The sequence below is a fragment of the Balaenoptera ricei genome, chromosome 9 (assembly GCF_028023285.1).
Source record: "Balaenoptera ricei isolate mBalRic1 chromosome 9, mBalRic1.hap2, whole genome shotgun sequence".
In the NCBI taxonomy this organism is placed as follows: Eukaryota; Metazoa; Chordata; class Mammalia; order Artiodactyla; family Balaenopteridae; genus Balaenoptera; species Balaenoptera ricei.
Genome location: NC_082647.1, coordinates 33546220 through 33565729, shown reverse-complemented (window position 1 = coordinate 33565729; position 19510 = coordinate 33546220). Strand labels below are relative to the sequence as shown.

Below are 19510 nucleotides of genomic sequence, written 5' to 3'. Positions count from 1 at the left end.
GCGTTTAAGACCTCGTACGCTGGCATCCATCGCACTGCAAATGAATTTTGGCTCGAGGTGAAGGTAAACGGCTCAGTCACTTTGTGCCTCAGTTTCCCTTATCTATATAATGGAGACTGTTGAAGGAATTAGGTGAGATTATACAGACCTTGGAACAGTGCCTGACATACAGGAAACCCTCAACATATGTCAAGAGTTTCCCTCAGCGCGCCACTTGGCTTGTCTTTCTAAATATTAGCATAATATAAATGGCATCAGAACGTGAGGGGCAAGGGCCACGTGATCCTTCCACGAAAGCCACTTGTGGGGGCCTTCAGAGAGTTAGCATTAAGGCTGGGAAAAAAAGGCAAGCGCGCCCGCGGCTCGCGCGCGATTTCCCGCCGCGCCCGCGTCCCGGGCGACGGGCGAGCTCCGGGGGCGCCGGGGCCGCGGCGGCGGCAGCGGCGGCGCGAGCGGCGCCTCCGGGCCGGTGAATCATCCCTGCAGACACCGAGAGCCGCGGCAGCAGAGAGCAGCGCCGGAAAAATGGCTGAAGCGGGCACGGGCTTTCTAGAGCAGCTCAAGTCCTGCATAGTTTGGTCTTGGACTTATCTCTGGACCGTATGGTTCTTCATCGTCCTCTTCCTGGTCTACATCCTGCGGGTACCCTTGAAAATCAACGACAATTTGAGCACAGGTAAGGCCCGGGCAGCCGGGCCCGCGGCGCTCGCCCCTCCCCCGCCCCGGAAAGTTAGTGCAACTCGCCCGGGGCCGCGACCAGCGGGGGCGGCCGGGCGCGCGCTCGAGGACGTGCCGGGTCCCGCGCACCGGATGCCCGCGGCCACCCGCGGCCACCCGCCAAGGACGCGGCGCCACGGCTGGCGGGGTAGACGGGGCGTGCGAGGGCGGCTGGCGGCCTTCGCGGCTCCGCGGCCCGCCGACCCCGCGGAGGAGGAGCTGCGCCGGCAGGCGGGCCCGGCCAGCGGCTGCCGCTTCTGCGCCCAAGGTGCTCGTCGGGCGGCGACCGAGGAGACGGAGGTCGGGAGGGAGGGAGTCCCCGCGGACGCCCCCTTGGCTGTCTGCGCGTGAAACCCGAGGGCTCCTCAGATTTGTACCGTGTCCTTCCTCACACGCTGTCGGCTGCGGGTGCAGAGCGTCCGAAGTGTAGTCGGACGAGGCGTGCCTCCCGCTCCCGGCGCGACTCGGCCGGTCGCGGGCGCCCCCGTGAGGGTGCTGCTCAGGGGTGCCCAGCGGCGAAGCCCCCAGAAGGAGTCGACCCCGCACCTGGGGCCAGGACTGCCCGCCTGAGAGCCCCCTGAGTTGCGGGCGAAGAGGCGTCTCTGTCTTTTAGACGGGGAGGGGGTTTCTCGAAGGTACTATCAGGGCTATGGATGACGTGTCAGATTACCAGACGGAATGTCAAAGGGACAAAAGGAGAGACAGGAAATCTGGAATTTATGATGGTTTTAAATGGTCTTAGCCCTTCTCTCTCCCTTCTCCCCGTCTGCATAAGGCGTTGGTAACTAGTCATGTTCAGGATCTTAGATAAAGCTCCACATGCTAAGAAGTGAGCCCCGCCATGTCTCCTCTCCACGGTCGTAAGTGCAGAAGGTAATTAAACAGGATCTTAAACTTGCAGCCAGCCAACTGAATCATTAAAAAACAACCACAGAGAAAACTCACACCAACAGTGACACTCCGGAGACAAATCAAAAACGCAAAGTATATTTTGCAGGAAGGGTTACAGTTCTTGAAGTCTGGAAATAGTTGTGGGACTCGTTAGAAAGGTCTTTTCTTTTTTAAAATTTCACAGTAATTTGAGAAATCCTTACAGTCTTGAATGAATACATATGTATTCTACCTAATGTGTGATTTACATACTCTGGGAGTCAGGGGTCTGGAAATGCATTTTCCTCTGTGTTGTTAACTGCACTAAAACAATTTTTAGAATGTTTGAGGTAATGTAGTCATTTTGTTAGGTACTTGTGCTTTTATTTATTTATTTATTTTTAATTTTTTAATTTATTTATTTTTGGCTGCATTGGGTCTTTGTTGCTGCGCATGGGCTTTCTCTAGTTGCTGCGAGCGGGGGCTACTCTTCTTTGTGGTGTGCGGACTTCTCATTGCGGTGGCTTCTCTTGTTGCAGAGCACGGGCTCTAGGTGCGCGGGCATCAGTAGTTGTGGCACGCAGGCTCAGTAGTTGTGGCGCGCAGGCTCAGTAGTTGTGGTGCGCGGGCTTAGTTACTCCGCGGCATGTGGGATCTTCCCGGATTAGGGCTCGAACCTATGTCCCCTGCATTGGCAGGTGGATTCTTAACCACTGCGCCACCAGGGGAGTCCCTACTTGTGCTTTTAAATACTAAACCTCATATACCTTGATTTCTTTAACTTGAACTCATGTTCATATTCACATTTGTTTCATAGTATCCCTTGGGATGGTACTCCTGGGGTACAGATAGGATTCTGCATCATCTTGCCATTTTTATAGGAGTTGCTCAGCCCTTGGATTCAGTCATCCTAGTGATGATAGCTTTCTGGCTTTTCCATCTGTTAGAGTGGTTGCTTATCAGAGTATTCTTCCTTGCTTTTGATTTCCTTGCCTTTGGCAAATATATCTCTAAGATACCTTCACCTTGCAGCATGTGGGGCCTTAGTTCCATGTGGGATCTTAGTTCCCCAACCAGGGATGGAAACCGGGCGCCCTGCATTGGAAGGCAGGGTCTTAACCACTGGACCACTGGGGAAGTCCCCAAAGTTTTGTTATTTTAAGAAGTTGCTTGAATATATGAGGCCATGGAGTCTTATATTTATTGGTAAGTGGGTTTGATTTTTTTCTCCCAAAAAATTCATTGTAAGGTTTAAAAAATATGAACGTTTCTCATTTAATACACATTTAAAATTTTTATTTCAGAACACACATTTGTAATACTACATTTTCTTAAAGCAGGTTATATAATCATCTACGTGTATATATGTGTGCATGTGCCCATAAGAGCCACATACCAATGCTTTATACAGAACAGGCAAGAAGCAAAATACCTATTGGGAATATGTGTAATTTTAAAAAATATTTATTTATTTATTTATTTGGCCTCCCCGGGTCTTAGTTGCAGGTGTTGGGATCTTCTTTGCCACATGCGGGATCTTTAGTTGTGGCATGCGGAATCTTTAGTTGCGGCGTGAGGGAATCTTTTAGTTGCAGCTTTTGGGATTTGGTCCCTGACCAGGGATCGAACCCGGTCCCCCTGCATTGGGAGTGTGAAGTCTTGACCACTGCACCACCAGGGAAGTCCCAATATGTGTAATTTTTAAGGAAGAAACTTGTTAGGTCCTCTCCCAGCAACTTTAAATCTAGTATTTCTCACAAACACCTTTGTTAATTAGCATTAGGATCATTTCTCATTTGGGCTTCTAAGAGATAGAGAAAATATGAAGACGAGATATGAGATTCAGGCCGTCTGGGCTGAATCTCATCAGACACATGACAGAGGGAACCGGAGACTATTTATCCCAGTGATGCTGGACTTCTGTTTTCAGTGTGGTTTTACGTACATTTTAGTCATAAAAGAAGGTAAAGGAGAAGCACACAGAGAGTACCTCTCTCTTTGCCACTTCTGTGAGAAGGTAAGGGGAGAAGGGGACATTGGACCCTCCTATGGTGGAACTTGTCCTTTCAGGGAGATCTAAATGGGTTCTAATGGGACTAATTTTGCTGTTCCTAAGCGCTATGGTGCTTGCCTCTTCCTGTGATGATGAAAGCACATGTCCCTGGAGAGGCTGCTGAATCTAGAGCTGCTTTTAGGAAGCCGTGGGTGGCTCAGGCCTCCTTCCTTAGGGAAGCTGACACTATTGACTGATTTGCAGATATTGAAAAATCCTTGCATCCCTGGGATAAATTCCACCTGATCATGGTGTATGATCCTTTTAATGTATTGTTGGATTTGGTTTGCTAGCATTTTTTTGAGGATTTTTGCGTCTATGTTCATCAGTGATATTGGCCTGTAATTTCCTTTTTTTGTGATACCTTTGTATGGTTTTTTTTTTAAATTTTTGAACATTATTCTATTTATTTTTTTATACAGCAGGTTCTTATTAGTCATCCATTTTATACACATCAGTGTATACATGTCAATCCCAATCTCCCAATTCATCACACCACCACCCCCACACCCCACCGCTTTCCCCCCTTGGTGTCCATATATTTGTTCTCTACATGTGTCTCAATTTCTGCCCTGCAAACCGGTTCATCTGTACCATTTTTCTACATTCTACATATATGCGTTAATATACGATATTTGTTTTTCTCTTTCTGACTTACTTCATTCTGTGTGACAGTCTCTAGATGCATCCACGTCTCTACAAATGACCCAATTTCGTTGCTTTTTATGGATAAGTAATATTCCATTGTATATATATACCACATCTTCTTTATCCATTCGTCTGTCGATGGGCATTTAGGTTGCTTCCATGACCTGGCTATTGTAAATAGTGCTGCAATGAACATTGGGGTGCATGTGTCTTTTTGAATTATGCTTTTCTCTGAGTATATGCCCAGTAGTGGGATCTCTGGGTCATATGGTAGTTCTATTTTTAGTTTTTTTAAGGAACCTCCATACTGTTCTCCATAGTGGCTGTATCAATTTACATTCCCACCAACAGTGCAAGAGGGTTCCCTTTTCTCCACACCCTCTCCAGCATTTGTTGTTTGTAGATTTTCTGATGATGCCCATTCTAACTGGTGTGAGGTGATACCTCATTGTAGTTTTGATTTGCATTTCTCTAATAATTACTGATGTTGAACAGGTTTTCATGTGCTTCGTGGCCGTCTGTATGTCTTCTTTGGAGAAATGTCTATTTAGGTCTTCTGCCCATTTTTGGATTGGGTTGTTTGTTTTTTTAACATTGAGCTGCATGAGCTGTTTATATATTTTGGAGATTAATCCTTTGTTCATTGATTTGTTTGCAACTATTTTCTCCCATTGTGAGGGTTGTCTTTTCGTCTTGTTTATGGTTTCCTTTGCTGTGCAAAAGCTTTGAAGTTTCATTAGGTCCCATTTGTTTATTTTTGTTTTTATTTCCATTACTCTAGGAGGTGGATCAAAAAAGATCTTGCTGTGATTTATGTCAAAGAGTGTTCTTCATATGTGTTCCTCTAAGAGTTTTATAGTGTCTGGTCTTACATTTAGGTCTCTAATCCATTTTGAGTTTATTTTTGTGTATGGTGTTCGGGAGTGTTCTAATTTCATTCTTTTACATGTAGCTGTCTAGTTTTCCCAGCACCACTTACTGAAGAGATTGTCTTTTCTCCATTATATATCCTTGCCTCCTCTGTCATAGATTAGTTGACCATAGGTGCGTGGGTTTATCGCTGGGCTTTCTATCTTGTTCCATTGATCTATATTTCTGTTTTTGGGCCACTACCATATTGTCTTGATTACTGTAGCTTTGTAGTATAGTCTAAAGTCAGGGAGTCTGATTCCTCCAACTCCGTTTTTTTCCCTCAAGACTGCTTTGGCTATTTGGGGTCTTTTGTGTCTCCATACAAATTTTAAGATTTTTTGTTCTAGTTCTGTAAAAAATGCCATTGGTAATTTGATAGGGATTGCATTGAATCTGTAGATTGCTTTGGGTAGTATAGTCATTTTCACAATATTGATTCTTCCAATCCAAGAACATGCTATATTTCTCCATCTGTTCATATCATCTTTAATTTCTTTCATCAGTGTCTTATAGTTTTCTGCATACAGGTCTTTTGTCCCCCTAGGTAGGCTTATTCCTAGGTATTTTATTCTTTTTGTTGCAATGGTAAATGGGAGTGTTTCCTTAATTTCTCTTTCAGATTTTTCATCATTAGGAATGATGAGATAGGAATGCAAGAGATTTCTGTGCATTAATTTTGTATCCTGCAACTTTACCAAATTCATTGATTAGCTCTAGTAGTTTTCTGGTGGCATCTTTAGGATTCTCTCTATATAGTATCATGTCATCTGCAAACAGTGACAGTTTTACTTCTTCTTTTCCAATTTGTATTCCTTTTATTTCTTTTTCTTCTATGATTGCCGTGACTAGGACGTCGAAAACTATGTTGAATAATAGTGGTGAGAGTGGACATCCTTGTCTTGTTCCTGATCTTAGAGGAAATGCTTTCAGTTTTTCACCTTTGAGAATGATGTTTGCTGTGGGTTTGTCATACATGGCCTTTATTATGTTGAAGTAGGTTCCCTGTATGCCCACTTTCGGGAGAGTTTTTATCATAAATGGGTGTTGAATTTTGTCGAAAGCTTTTTCTGCATCTATTAAGATGATCATACGGTGTTTATTCTTCAGTTTGTTAATATGGTTTATCACATTGATTGATTTGCGTATATTGAAGAATCCTTGAATCCCTGGGATAAATCCTGCTTGATCATGTTGTATGATCCTTTTAATGTGTTGGTGGATTCTGTTTGCTAGTATTTTGTTGAGGATTTTTGCATCTATATTCATCACTGATATTGGTCTGTAATTTTCTTTTTTTGTAGTATCTTTGTCTGGTTTTGGTATCAGGGTGATGGTGGCCTCACAGAATGAGTTTAGGAGTGTTCCTTCCTCTGCAGTTTTTTGGAAGAGTTTGAGAAGGATGGATGTTAGCTCTTCTCTAAATGTTTGTTAGAATTCACCTGTGAAGCCATCTGGTCCTGGACTTTTGTTTGTTGGAAGATTTTTAATCACAGTTTCAATTTCCTTACTTGTGATTGGTCTGTTCATATTTTCTATTTCTTCCTGGTTCAGTCTTGGAAGGTTATACCTTTCTAAGAATTTGTCCATTTCTTCCAGGTTGTCCATTTTATTGGCATAAAGTTGCTTGTAGTAGTCTCTTAGGATGCTTTGTATTTCTGCAGTGTCTGTTGTAACTTCTCCTTTTTCATTTCTAATTGTATTGATTTGAGTCCTCTCCCTCTTTTTCTTGATGATTCTGGCTAATGGGTTATCAATTTTGTTTATCTTCTCAAAGAACCAGCTTTTAGTTTTATTGATCTTTGCTATTGTTTTCTTTATTTCTATTTCATTTATTTCTGCTCTGATCTTTATGATTTCCTTCCTTCTGCTAACTTTGAGTTTTGTTTGTTCTTCTTTCTCTGGTTCCTTTAGGTTTAAGGTTAGATTGTTTATTTGAGATTTTTCTTGTTTCTTGAGGTAGGCTTGTATAGCTATAAACTTCCCTCTTAGAACTGCTTTTGGCGCATCCCATAGGTTTTGGATGGTCGTGTTTTCATTGTCATTTGTCTCTAGGTATTTTTTGATTTCCTCTTTGATTTCTTCAGTGATCTCTTGGTTATTTAGTAAAGTGTTGTTTAGCCTCCCTGTGTTTGTGTTTTTTACATTTTTTTTCCCTGTAATTGATTTCTAATCTCACAGCTTTGTGGTCAGAAAAGATGCTTGATATGATTTCAGTTTTCTTAAATTTACTAAGGCTTGATTTGTGACCCAAGATGTGATCTATCCTGGAGAATGTTCTGTGTGCACTTGAGAAGAAAGTGTAATCTGCTGTTTTTGGATGGAATGTCCTATAAATATCAATTAAATCTGTCTGGTCTGTTGTGTCATTTAAAGCTTGTGTTTCCTTATTAATCTTGTGTTTGTATGATCTGTCCATCGGTGTAAGTGAGATGTTAAAGTCCACCACTATTATTGTGTTACTGTCGATTTCCTCTTTTATAGCTGTTAGCAGTTACCTTATGTATTGAGGTGCTCCTATGTTGGGTGCATATATATTTATAATTGTTATATCTTTTTCTTGGATTGATCCCTTGATCATTATGTAGTGTCCTTCCTTGCCTCTTGTAACATTCTTTCTTTTAAAGTCTATTTTATCTGATATGAGTATTGCTACTCCAGCTTTCTTTTGATTTCCATTTGCATGGAATATCTTTTTCCATCCCCTCACTTTCAGTCTGTATGTGTCCCTAGATCTGAAGTGAGTCTCTTGTAGACAGCATATATATGGATCTTGCTTTTGTATCCATTCAGCAAGCCTGTGTCTTTTGGTTGGAGCAGTTAATCCATTCACATTTAATTATTGAAATGTATGTTCCTATGACCATTTTCTTAATTGTTTTGGGTTTGTTTTTGTAGGTCCTCTTCTTCTCTTGTGTTTCCCACTTAGAGAAGTTCCTTTAGCCTTTGTTGTAGAGCTGGTTTGGTGGTGCTGATTTCTCTTAGCTTTTGCTTGTCTGTAAAGCTTTTGATTTCTCCATCAAATCTGAATGAGATCCTTGCTGGGTAGAGTAATCTTGGTTGTAGGTTCTTCCCTTTCATCACTTTTAAGTATATCATGCCACTCCCTTCTGGCTTGTAAAGTTTCTGCTGAGAAATCAGCTGTTAACCTTATGGGGTTCCCTTGTATATTATTTCACTTTTCTCTTGCTGCTTTCAATAATTTTTCTTTGTCTTTAATTTTTGCCAATTTGATTACTATGTGTCTCGGCGTGTTTCTCCTTAGGTTTATCCTATATGGGACTCTGCACTTCCTGGACTTGGGTGACTATTTCCTTTCCCATGTTAGGGAAGTTTTCGACTATAATCTCTTCAAATATTTTCTCTTGTCCTTTCTCTCTCTCTTCTTCTTCTGGGTCCCCTATAATGCGAATATTGTTGCATTTAATGTTTTCCCAGAGGTCTCATAGGCTGTCTTCATTTCTTTTCATTCTTTTTTCTTTATTCTGTTCTGCAGCAGTGAATTCCACCATTCTGTCTTCCAGGTCACTTATCCATTCTTCTGCCTCAGTTATTCTGCTATTGATTCCTTCTAGTGTACTTTTCATTTCAGTTATTATATTGTTCATCTCTGTTTGTTTGTTCTTTAATTCTTCTAGATCTTTGTTAAACATTTCTTGCATCTTCTTGATCTTTGCCTGCATTCTTTTTCTGAGGTCCTGGATCATCTTCACTATCATTATTCTGAATTCTTTTTCTGGAAGGTTGCCTATCTCCACTTCATTTAGTCGTTTTTCTGGGGTTTTATCTTGTTCCTTCATCTGGTACATAGCCCTCTGCCTTTTCATCTTGTCTATCTTTCTGTGAATGTGGTTTTTGTTCCACACGCTGCAGGATTGTAGTTCTTCTTGCTTCTGCTGTCTGCCCTCTGTTGGATGAGGCTATCTAAGAGGCTTGTGTAAGTTTCCTGATAGGAGGGACTGGTGGTGGGTAGAGCTGGCTGTTGCTATGGTGAACAGAGCTCAGTAAAACTTTAATCTGCTTGTCTGCTAATGGGTGGGGCTGGGTCCCCTCCCTGTTGGTTGTTTGGCCTGAGGCGACCCAACAGTGGAGCCTACCCAGGCTCTTTGGTGGGGCTAATGGCAGACTTTGGGAGGGCTCACACCAAGCAGTACTTCCCAGAACTTCTGCTGCCAGTGTCCTTGTCCTCACGGTGAGACCGAGCCACCCTCCGCCTCTGCAGGAGACCCTCCAACACTGGCAGGTAGGTCTGGTTCAGTCTCTTTGGGGTCATTGCTTCTTCCCCTGGGTCCCAATGCACACACTACTTTGTGTGTGCCCTTCAAGAGTGGAGTCTCTGTTTCCCCCAGTCCTGTCTAAGTCCTGCAATCTAATCCCGCTAGCCTTCGAAGTCTGATTCTCTAGGAATTCCTCCTCCCGTTGCCGGTCCCCCAGGTTCAGAAGCCTGACGTGGGGCTCAGAACCTTCACTCCAGTGCGTGGGCTTCTGTGGTATAAGTGTTCTCCAGTTTGTGAGTCACCCAACCAGCAGTTATGGGATTTGATTTTATTGTGATTGCACCCCTCCTACCATCTCATTGTGGCTTCTCCTTTGTCTTTGGATGTGGGGTATCTTTTTTGGTGAGTTCCAGTGTCTTCCTGTCAATGATTGTTCAGCAGTTTGTTGTGATTCCTGTGTTCTCGCAGGAGGGAGTGAGAGCATGTCCTTCTACTCCGCCATCTTGAACCAATCTCCTTTGTATGGTTTTGGTGTCAGGGTGATGTTGGCCTCAAAGAATGAGTTTGGAAGTGTTCCTTCCTCTGCAATTTTTTGGAATAGTTTGAGGAGGGTAGGTATTAACTGTTCTCTGAATGTTTGGTAGAATTCACCTGTGAAACCGTCTTCTGTTTTGTTGGGAGCTTTTAAATTTAAATCTTATAATGAAAACTGAATTTAGGAAAGACGTAGGAGAAAACAAACATATTAGGAATAGCACACAGTGGTTAGTTTGATAATTGATTTTTGATGTTCTGCCCTTGAGTCAGATAGGAGAATGTTAAAATAGTTCTATGATTTACTGAAAATATAATGAACTTTTAAGAAGATTTTTAAAAACCCCAAATTATATTGTTACTTGTTAGTTTTCAAGTGAATTAATTATCCTAAAACAATGCTTTTCCAGAAGGGCAGAAAATTAATTGTAGATAGGAGCAGTCATGCATGATATTATTCAAGAAAAACAGTAGCATAGATTAATCTTTAAAAAATAGCACCATTACTTGCTTTATATTGTGGTGTTGACAGTGCTTTCTCATCTACCCTGTGTTCTGAGGTTTTAGATACTGAATTTAAAACACTTTGCACCTTTTCTTAAATATATACCTTTGCCATTTTTGCACCAAGCAGCATAAGTGATTTTCCAGCTCTGTGTCTGTTTCCTGAAAAGCAAGTTTTCAAAGATCTTTAAATCCTATTTCATTCCTTTTGGAAAGCGAATATAATAGTCTGACCTAAGTTTAAGATTCTTTATGTTATAAAACTTTTTTTGGTGTTAATTAAGATGATAAATACAGATGCAAAACTTATATTACTGAATGGAAATATACATAACTTCAGGTGCAGCTCAGATTTGAGTATTTTCGTATTGGAAATAGTTGCTCTAAACTTAATGCTCTGGATTTCTTGTCCTGAGGGCCTTGTTGCAGTTTACTTATGTTTTTGACCCTGGTGTGCCTGTTGTCTACAATCTTTTCCCCACCTGTAAATCCCACCTATCCTTCAAGGACCACCTTGCATGCTGCCTTCTGATTCTTTCAACCCAATGTGATATTTCCTCCAGTTTTCAGTGTATATTTTCTGAGAGGCATGTTGGCACTTTTTACCTTGCATGAATTATGGTTGTGTATGTTTAATATATGCTTCAGTGTTTGTGTATATGTGTCTCTCTTTCTGTATACATGTTTTACAGCTTCTACTAGACTCTAGTTCTTCATTTTCCACTGTACTTCCTTGAACATAATGGTTCCTTACCATTCATTGGATGAATCAATCTCCAAGTTGTGGTGTACCTAGTGAGGTGGGATTAGAATAATGGAATTGGTCAAACACATTACTGGGTATGGGCCTCATTTAAGTTTTCAGCTTTAGATCGAGGTCAGAAACTGTCACAAAAACTTAAGGAATTCCATGGTGAGTCATATGTATCTAATCCGTGGTGGTCCAGTTTATGAACACATAAAAAGACAATTTTATGATTGTCAGCTTTGAGATGAGGATCTATCCCAGCCATCTTACTTGCCCTTACTTATTTTTGGAGACATTTCTCTCAACCATAATGAAGCAATCCGAATGATACTTTTTTTCTTAGGCCCTCAGTTTCCGTACACGTTTAATGATAGCTTTATATTCCTTAAAATCCTTTCTAGCTCCAGAATTCTGCTTCAGTGCCTTGGGATAATTTTCATTGAGTGCAGAGTCTATAACTAAGCAAATACATGGACTTAATGAACATATATGTTTTTCCCAGGTTGGATTCTAATTCTTAGTAAATACAACTCCAAATTTTATGTGGCTTCCTTCAGTGGCTTTCCATTTCACTGAAAATAAAATCAAAATATGTTATCCTGGCTTACAAAGTCTGGTGACATGACCCCTACCTACCTCTCCTATCTGAACTTTGCCACATTCTTGAGGTGATTGTCCTTCAGACAATTGTGATTCTTTCTTATTCTTAAACATGCCTTGCTTGTTCTTACCTTGTGACCTTTGCACTAGCTGTGTCCTCCACCCGGAACATTTTCCTACTTGATTTTTACACGATCGTGTTTTTACTATTCTCATCTCTGCTTAAATTCACTTCTTTTGAGAGGCTTTCCCTGATGATCCAATCTACAGTGACCATTCAGTCATATAATACCACCAGATTTGAATTCTGTGTATATCACTTAGCACTGTTTGTAATAGTTCTTGTTTGTTTATTTATTTGCTGCATTCTCATGGTTTCCCCCCATGTGGTTGTAAACTCCATGAGAGTAGGGACCTCATTTGTTATGTTTTATCTGTCTTGTGGTTCCTCAGGATCTTGAACAGTGAGTGTTTGGGCCTAACATACGCTTAGCATGTATTTGTTGAATGGATGAAAAACCATGTCAGTTGGTTGTGGTGACTCAGAAGTAACACAGTCCTGTAGGAAATGATTTTGGAATATATCATGTAGTAATTTCTTATAAGATTTAGAATTGTGTTTACTGACTCTAAGTTATAAAGATTACCTTGAAATATTTACTGAAGTTCCAAAATATTAATACATTTTGATCCATTTTTAGGGGTAGAATTTTAAAGAAGGCTATCCTTCTGGTCTGTACTGTGCAGCAAATTTAATACAAAGGATGTTAAAAGTCAAAAATTGATTGCATTGGGAGCCAATTTGTGTAACATAACCTGGAACTTCAAACAAGGGAATTTGCAGTTAAGTGCCTCATATTATCTGTAAGGATGGAACTTGGGGTTCTACCAACACGGAAAAAGTTCTTGTCTGTCTGGAAGGATAGAGTAATAGAAGAAGTACTTTGCTGGGACATTTTTAAGAACAATATTGTCAGGCATTATGAAACTTAACAGAAACATAATTTCAAGTGATTAGAAATACTTAAGCACAATTAATTTAGTTCATGTATTTGTATATTCCCTTCTATAACTGTAGAAACCATTTCTAAGTTTATATGAGAAGCCAGAGTGAACATAGTGTTAGTGTTATAGAAATAAGCTTTATGGCCAATTTTACTGAAGTACTTCTTTCTCTATAAAGTACTGTATATATATTGAAAGAAAAAAATACCAGCTGCGATGAGATGAAAGGAGCATTGGATTTAGAAGATTTGAGTTCAAATTCCAGGTTGCCAATTGTTGGATAACTTGGACAAATTACTTTGTAAGACTCTTTCCTCATTTATATTATGAGGAGAGTAATCTCTATTTCATAGTTTTATTTTGAACTGTAAATGAGATAACCTTTAGCACTGAGCCTTGAGCACAGCACAAAAATATTAGCAATCGTATATCGTGTACCTGGTTGTTCTAGTCCATTTCACTGACTCTGAACTGTGTTCATTCATTGGTGAATTCATTCATCCACTGGTTTGTTTATTCATTCATTTGGAGTGGCAGATGCCAGTAAAATTGAAGTTACATTATTCCTGTTAATTATTATTTGGACACACAGTCTCACGTCAGTTATATTTCTCCCAGTTTCTGCACTTGCTTTCTGTGCTGAACAATGAACATCCTCTAATTTACTGCCTTGTTCACTAGTGCTTCTAGGTATATTTTGTTCCCTATGATTAAGGATCATGAATGGTAGAAGTCACATCTTAAAAATAAGATCGAGTGAAAATCTGTTGGTTGAAACTAGAAGGGATGAGGAACTAACGTTTACTGAGTTCTTAAATGAGCCAGGCTCTGTGCTGCCTGCTTTATCATTGGTTGTTAGGCTCCCTGGGCTTGTCTACGAGTCTGGTTATATCCCATATAAACAGCTATATAACTGATATTCTCTTTGTACATGTGGAATGAAAATTGTTCAAAGCAGAACAAGTATTGTTATAATACTAGTTGTCCTGTTAAAGAAAGCAACACAAATGAACTCATTAAAACATGTATTTTGATGGGAAAGCAACTTTATGAATGAGGATGAGAACTTGGTGGGAACTCTTGGAAGGGACTGTTTCTTGAGTATACTTGGAAGAGCTTGAGAGCAGGAATTATGACTTTTTCATCTTTGTATTTCCATCATATGGTCATTGCTGGTGATGATACATGAAAAGATGAATGCATGAATAACCTTGGGTGTTTTTAAGGCTTTCCAAGATCGATGGCACTGGTGGTCCTTTTCTTAGTTCACTTTACCACCTAAGGTTTTCTTTACCTCAGTTCAGAGGTGTATTGCTAATGCTCAGCACTCAAAGCTGGGCTTGTTATTTGGCTCACAAATGAAACTCAGAGAGATAGAAGGAATGTAAATTGGCGCAGCCACTGTGGGAAACAGTATGGATGTTTCTCAAAAACTAAAAATAGAACTAACATATGACCCAGCAATTCCACTCCTGGGTATATATCAGAAAAGAACAAAAACACTAACTCAAAAAGATACATGTACCCCAATGTTCATAGCAGCATTATTTACAATTGCCAAGATATGGAAGCAATCTAAATGTCCATCATCAGATGAATGGATAAAGCAGTGGTATATATATATATACAATGGAATACTATTCAGCCATAAAAAAAGTGAAATTTTGCCATTTGCAGCAGCATGGGTGGACTTGGAGGGCATGATGCTAAGTAAAATAAGTCAGAGAAAGACCAATACTGTATGATATCACTTATATGTGGAATCTAAAAAATACAGCAAACTAGGGAATATAACAAAAAAGAAGCAGACTCATAGATATAGAGAACAAACTAGTGGTTACCAGTGGGGAGAGGGAAGGAGGAAGGGGGAAGGGGCAATATAAGGGTGGGAGAGTGGGAGGCACAAACTATTGAGTGTAAGGCTCAAGGATGTATTGTACAACAGGGGGGATATAGCCAATGTGTTGTAATAACTGTAAATGGAAATTACCTTTAAAAATTGTATTAAAAATAAATAAATTAATTAAAAATATAAATTAAAAGAAAGAATATCTAAGAATTGCACTAAGCAGGATAATGAACTATTGGATTGTTTGTAGCCACACTACTGAATGTCTGTTTGTTGTAATCATGAAATAATATCTGCCAACATCCTTATTGTATTTGAAATGTCATTGTAAAGATATCTATAAAGCATTTTGAGTTTCCTGGTAGAGAGGGCATATGTAATGAAATTCGTTTTTTATGTTACAGTGGATCAGGGCAGTTTCTCATGTGTTATAGTTAGCAGTCATTCAAATATGGCAGGCTTTCCTGCACTACCTGTTGTGCTAAAATAAGAAACTGACAGGGCCATTCAGCTCTAGCAGTATGTCATACTAGCTGTGGCTGAGGCCAAAAGAGTCACTGTTTTAATTGTAGTTACTAAACCTCTCAGCAAAATAAGGCAACATTTATCTGTGGGAATATTTGTTTTCCCTCTGAATTTTAAGAAATTGAAGGTGTACTAGTAACAAGTATACTCTGTGGAGAACCCTAACTTTGTTCCATAAGTTGACTTCCAAATCTAATAAAGGATCTTGGTTAAGTGTCACTCTTTCTGAAATTTTGAGCAAGCCTGTAGAGAACTTTAAAGGAATCTCTTAGGTCAGTGAGCAAGGACTCTTTTTTTTTTTTTTTTTTTTTTTTTAGTTAAGACGCTTAACAATTTAAAATAGCATGTGGGCTTCCCTGGTGGCACAGTGGTTGGGAATCCGCCTGCCAATGCAGGGGACATGGGTTCAAGCCCCGGTCCGGGAAGATCCCACATGCCGTGGAGCAACTAAGCCTGCGAACCTCAACTACTGAGCCCACGTGCCACAACTACTGAGGCCCACGCGCCTAGAGCCCAAGCTCCTCAACAAGAGAAGCCACTGCAATGAGAAGCCCGCGCACCACAACGAAGAATAGGTCCTGCTCGCCACAACCAGAGAAAAGCGTGCACGCAGCCACGAAGACCCAATGCAGCCAAAACCAATAAATAAATAAAAATAAATAAATTTATAAAAAAAATAAAAAATTGTAAAAAATAAAATAGCACGAACAGTTGACATGCTCTGAGGCATAAAAGTCTTAAAAAAAGGAAGTGGCTTTTAAAAATAAGCAGTTTGAATCTGAATCTACGTGTAATCTAGAATTAGAGGGGGTTTTGCTTTGTTTTATTTTGAAGTCAGTTGTAATACCATTCTAAAATGTTATTTTATTAGCAGTAGGTAATAGTAGAATGCTTACATTTCTTCCCTCTGTTAAGCTTTTCCAGTTTCTAGTCTCCTTCTCTTGAAAATGAGAGAATGAAATTTACTTCTCCACAAAATTGATCTTTTTCATTTATTTGATAGGTGCTGTTTATTGGGCATTACTAATAGAACTAACAAAATAATGCTCTTGGGGTGTTTTGCAATTTATTACACCCACTTGACTCAATTGGTGCCCTTTCCGTGACATATATGTAGATTCTGGTAGTGTCACGTAGTAAGAACTGGTGTGATCTGGTTTGTACTTTTTGCCTGGGCATTGCTGGAAGGGGAGGGGAATTGCTATCCTCTATCATTGACATCTTTTATTTAAAATAAAACAAATTTTGCTTATCTCAGTTCAGGCTCAGAGTACTTGACATTATGGTTTAGAGAGAAACATTTTTCTTAGCTTATTTGGCTCTTTTAGCAAGGACAGTGTTTTTAATTGTACCCTTACATTGGAGAGATAAGTCTGAGAGGCTAAATTACAGTTCTTAAATATTAGAAACTTGCTTCTGAATTGTTTTTTCTCCAAACTGGAAGTTGTATATGCATTATCATTCAGTAAAAGCCTGAATATAGCAAATCTAATCAATTGGAGAAGGCTATTAACTTAAGAATAAGTTTTTTTCTTTTACATTATTTGAATAATCAGTTTCTTCAAGGGAAAGTACAGAAATGATGACAACATAACATAAATTAAGTTCGAGCAAAGAATGCAGACATAAATTAGTTTTAGCTGTAAAAGTATTCCTAAAAATGTTTGGTTTTTACACAAACAGGGTTTTTTTTTTTTTATTGCCTTGCCTCAGAAAATAATGTAACAGTTAATTTCTGGTAGATTTTAAAAACAGTTAAAAGAATTTTAATTCCTAAAAATGATCATTTTTAGTTCTAACCATGACAATATATGTGATGGAGAAGAGTAATTTAAATATTTAAAAAATATAAGACAAATAACGTGTTACTCTTCAGGGTGGTGAGGAACTAAATTCAAAGCTTGCATGAAAACTGACCAGCTGCTAAGAGAAAACAAAGATTTATTATTGCTCAGTCCAAAGGGAAAACTTAAATGATATTAGTAAGTACAGTGATTGCAGGCTGGGAATAGCCGGGGAAATGGAGTTGTGTAACAGTTGTCACAGGCAAGGGCTTTTCTCTACCATGTCTTGAACATTATAACCATCTGTTGTCTCATGTCTAGCTCACTTTCTAGGAACAAACATGAGCTAGTAGTGAAATATAAAATCCTTTTTAATGTATATTATTCTGTTTGTAACAGCTGCAAAAACAAAAGAAGATATGAAAATATTTAGATATTAAGACAGTATTTTATTAATGCATTATATGCCGTTGTTAGTCATTTATTATTTTGATAAAATGTGTTATATTTCATTAAAAATATGCTATTGATACATGAATGCTATTGATACTTGGCTTTACAGAAATCTCCTTTTAGCATTGACTAGTGGCAGCTAGACAATGTCAATCCTTTCAAATTGCTTTTCTTTTAAATAGTTTAGGCAAGGCAAAGTTCACATGTACTCCTAGGCAGGAAGCCCAACTGTATTTGTGAAATGACATTACGTTATTTCCACTTTGTATTTAGATGGAAACTGCTCTCTCCCAATCTTGGCACATTGCTTTCACCTCTTTTCTTAGAGGCACCAGAGAACAAGTAACTGTTGCTTGCAGCACAAAGTTGTGTGCCCATGTTTAACCTATCCCAATTTTCTTACCTCAGGGTGCAGCAAATTATCCCAAATGGGGTGGTAAAATTCTCAAATCAATGAAAAATTAATGTATCATGTGTTACTGTTAGAGATAAGATGAGTGTTAGTAAATCAAACCACCCATGATGTGATAAAGTGTTGCAAATTATCAAGGGATTCACTTTGCTGCTTATGAGTTTGCATCATTCCTATTGCCTTTTTTTTTGCCACTGTTACAAAGTAACTCAAATAAACCTGGATGTCTCAGGCTATACTGGCCTGGAAGTGTAAGACAGAGGATATATTAGAATGAATAAACAGTAACAATTCTGAGCCCACAGGGTGCAGCGGGGCTACTGTGCCCCTAATGACAGCTGTTAATGCCCACTCTTGTCCATGAGTGCTCCAGGGGGCGCTATTGTTACTTCTGGCTCCTGGTGCTCAGGACCGCTGTCCCTTCTTCCCCTCTCACTGGTACCCATTGTTGAGGACATTAAAGAGTGGCTTTGGTCAGGCAGACTGTGCATATCGTCATCCTGGGGGCAGGTTCCAGCTGGTCCAGTCAGTGTTATAGGAGGCCCATCAGTCTCAGCTAATTGTGTAAATTGTATCCAGCCTTGCCACTCCTGAATTACTGACAGCCTTAATGTATAATCATGCCCTTACCACATTTTAGCACAAGGTCAGTATGGGTTCAAGTCATGTACCAGTTCTGTGATCATAACACTATTTACCTTATTTATAACTGAAGATAATAGGATTGTTATGTGGATATAATGAAATAATGAGTAAAACCTTAGCATAGTGCCTCGCACAATCTAATGCTTAATATATTTTAGATGTTTAGTTGTAGCTGTTTTTGCTGCTACCACTGTAATATTGGCCTTGTTCTATAATTCTCAGTGCCTGACTCAATCAGCTTTTTCTCTTGAGTCAGTTTTTAGACTGGTAGTTTATTTTCCCTCCCCTCCCTCCCCCCCTTCCTTCCTTCCTCCCTCTCTCCCTCACTTCCTTCCTTCCTCTCTCTCTTCCTCCCTCCCTCCCTCTCTCCCCCTCTTTCTTTCTTTCTTTCTTTCTTTCTTTCTTTCTTTCTTTCTTTCTTTCTTTCTTTCTTTCTTTCTTTCTCTCTGTCTCTCTTCCCTTCCTTCCTTCTTCTGTTCTCCTTCTTCATTGTTATTTACACATTTGTTTTCTATATATTTTCTGTTTCCCTTCAAATTTTAGCAGAAATTTATGACAGTAGTTATAGGAACTCCGTTCCTGGTCAGGATGAACAAGCTTTTTATGATGATTAAAAAAAAATTTTTTTATACAGCAGGTTCTTATTAGTTACCTATTTTATACATATCAGTGTATACATGTCAATCCCAATCTCCCAATTCATCCCACCACCACCCCCACTTTCGCACCTTGGTGTCCATACATTTGTTCTCTACATCTGTGTCTCTATTTCTGCCCTGAAAACCGGTTATGATGATTTCTTAGTTTTATTCCTTAACTCTTTGTACTCTATTGACCATTTTCATAATTCTCCTGGAACTGCTTAAACCTCATGGGTAATTTCAAAGCCAAATTCACTAATCTCTTTCCAGATCTTGTTCTTATTGATTTGTTGTAGAAAAGGACTTTTTATGTTGAACCTCTAGTCTCTTACCATCAAATAATAAATCCATTGAGTCATACTGTTAGCAAGTTCCACTACATGGTGTGGGTGTGGA

The 19510-nt window shown here is 39.6% G+C and overlaps 1 protein-coding gene across 8 annotated transcripts in view; it reads left to right on the top strand.

The window, feature by feature from the left end:
* The first annotated feature begins 419 nt into the window (after positions 1–419).
* ST7 (suppression of tumorigenicity 7) overlaps positions 420–19510 on the top strand; it is a 263596-nt gene continuing 244505 nt past the window's right edge. For 7 of the 8 annotated variants that reach the window (XM_059933537.1, XM_059933535.1, XM_059933536.1 and 4 more), the window contains exon 1: positions 420–676. In XM_059933537.1, the coding sequence (XP_059789520.1) occupies positions 526–676 (151 nt within the window). In that variant the 5' untranslated portion in view covers positions 420–525. Of the gene's footprint in view, positions 677–919; positions 986–19510 lie in introns of those variants that run through there. The other variant, XM_059933539.1, reaches the window with a different exon arrangement.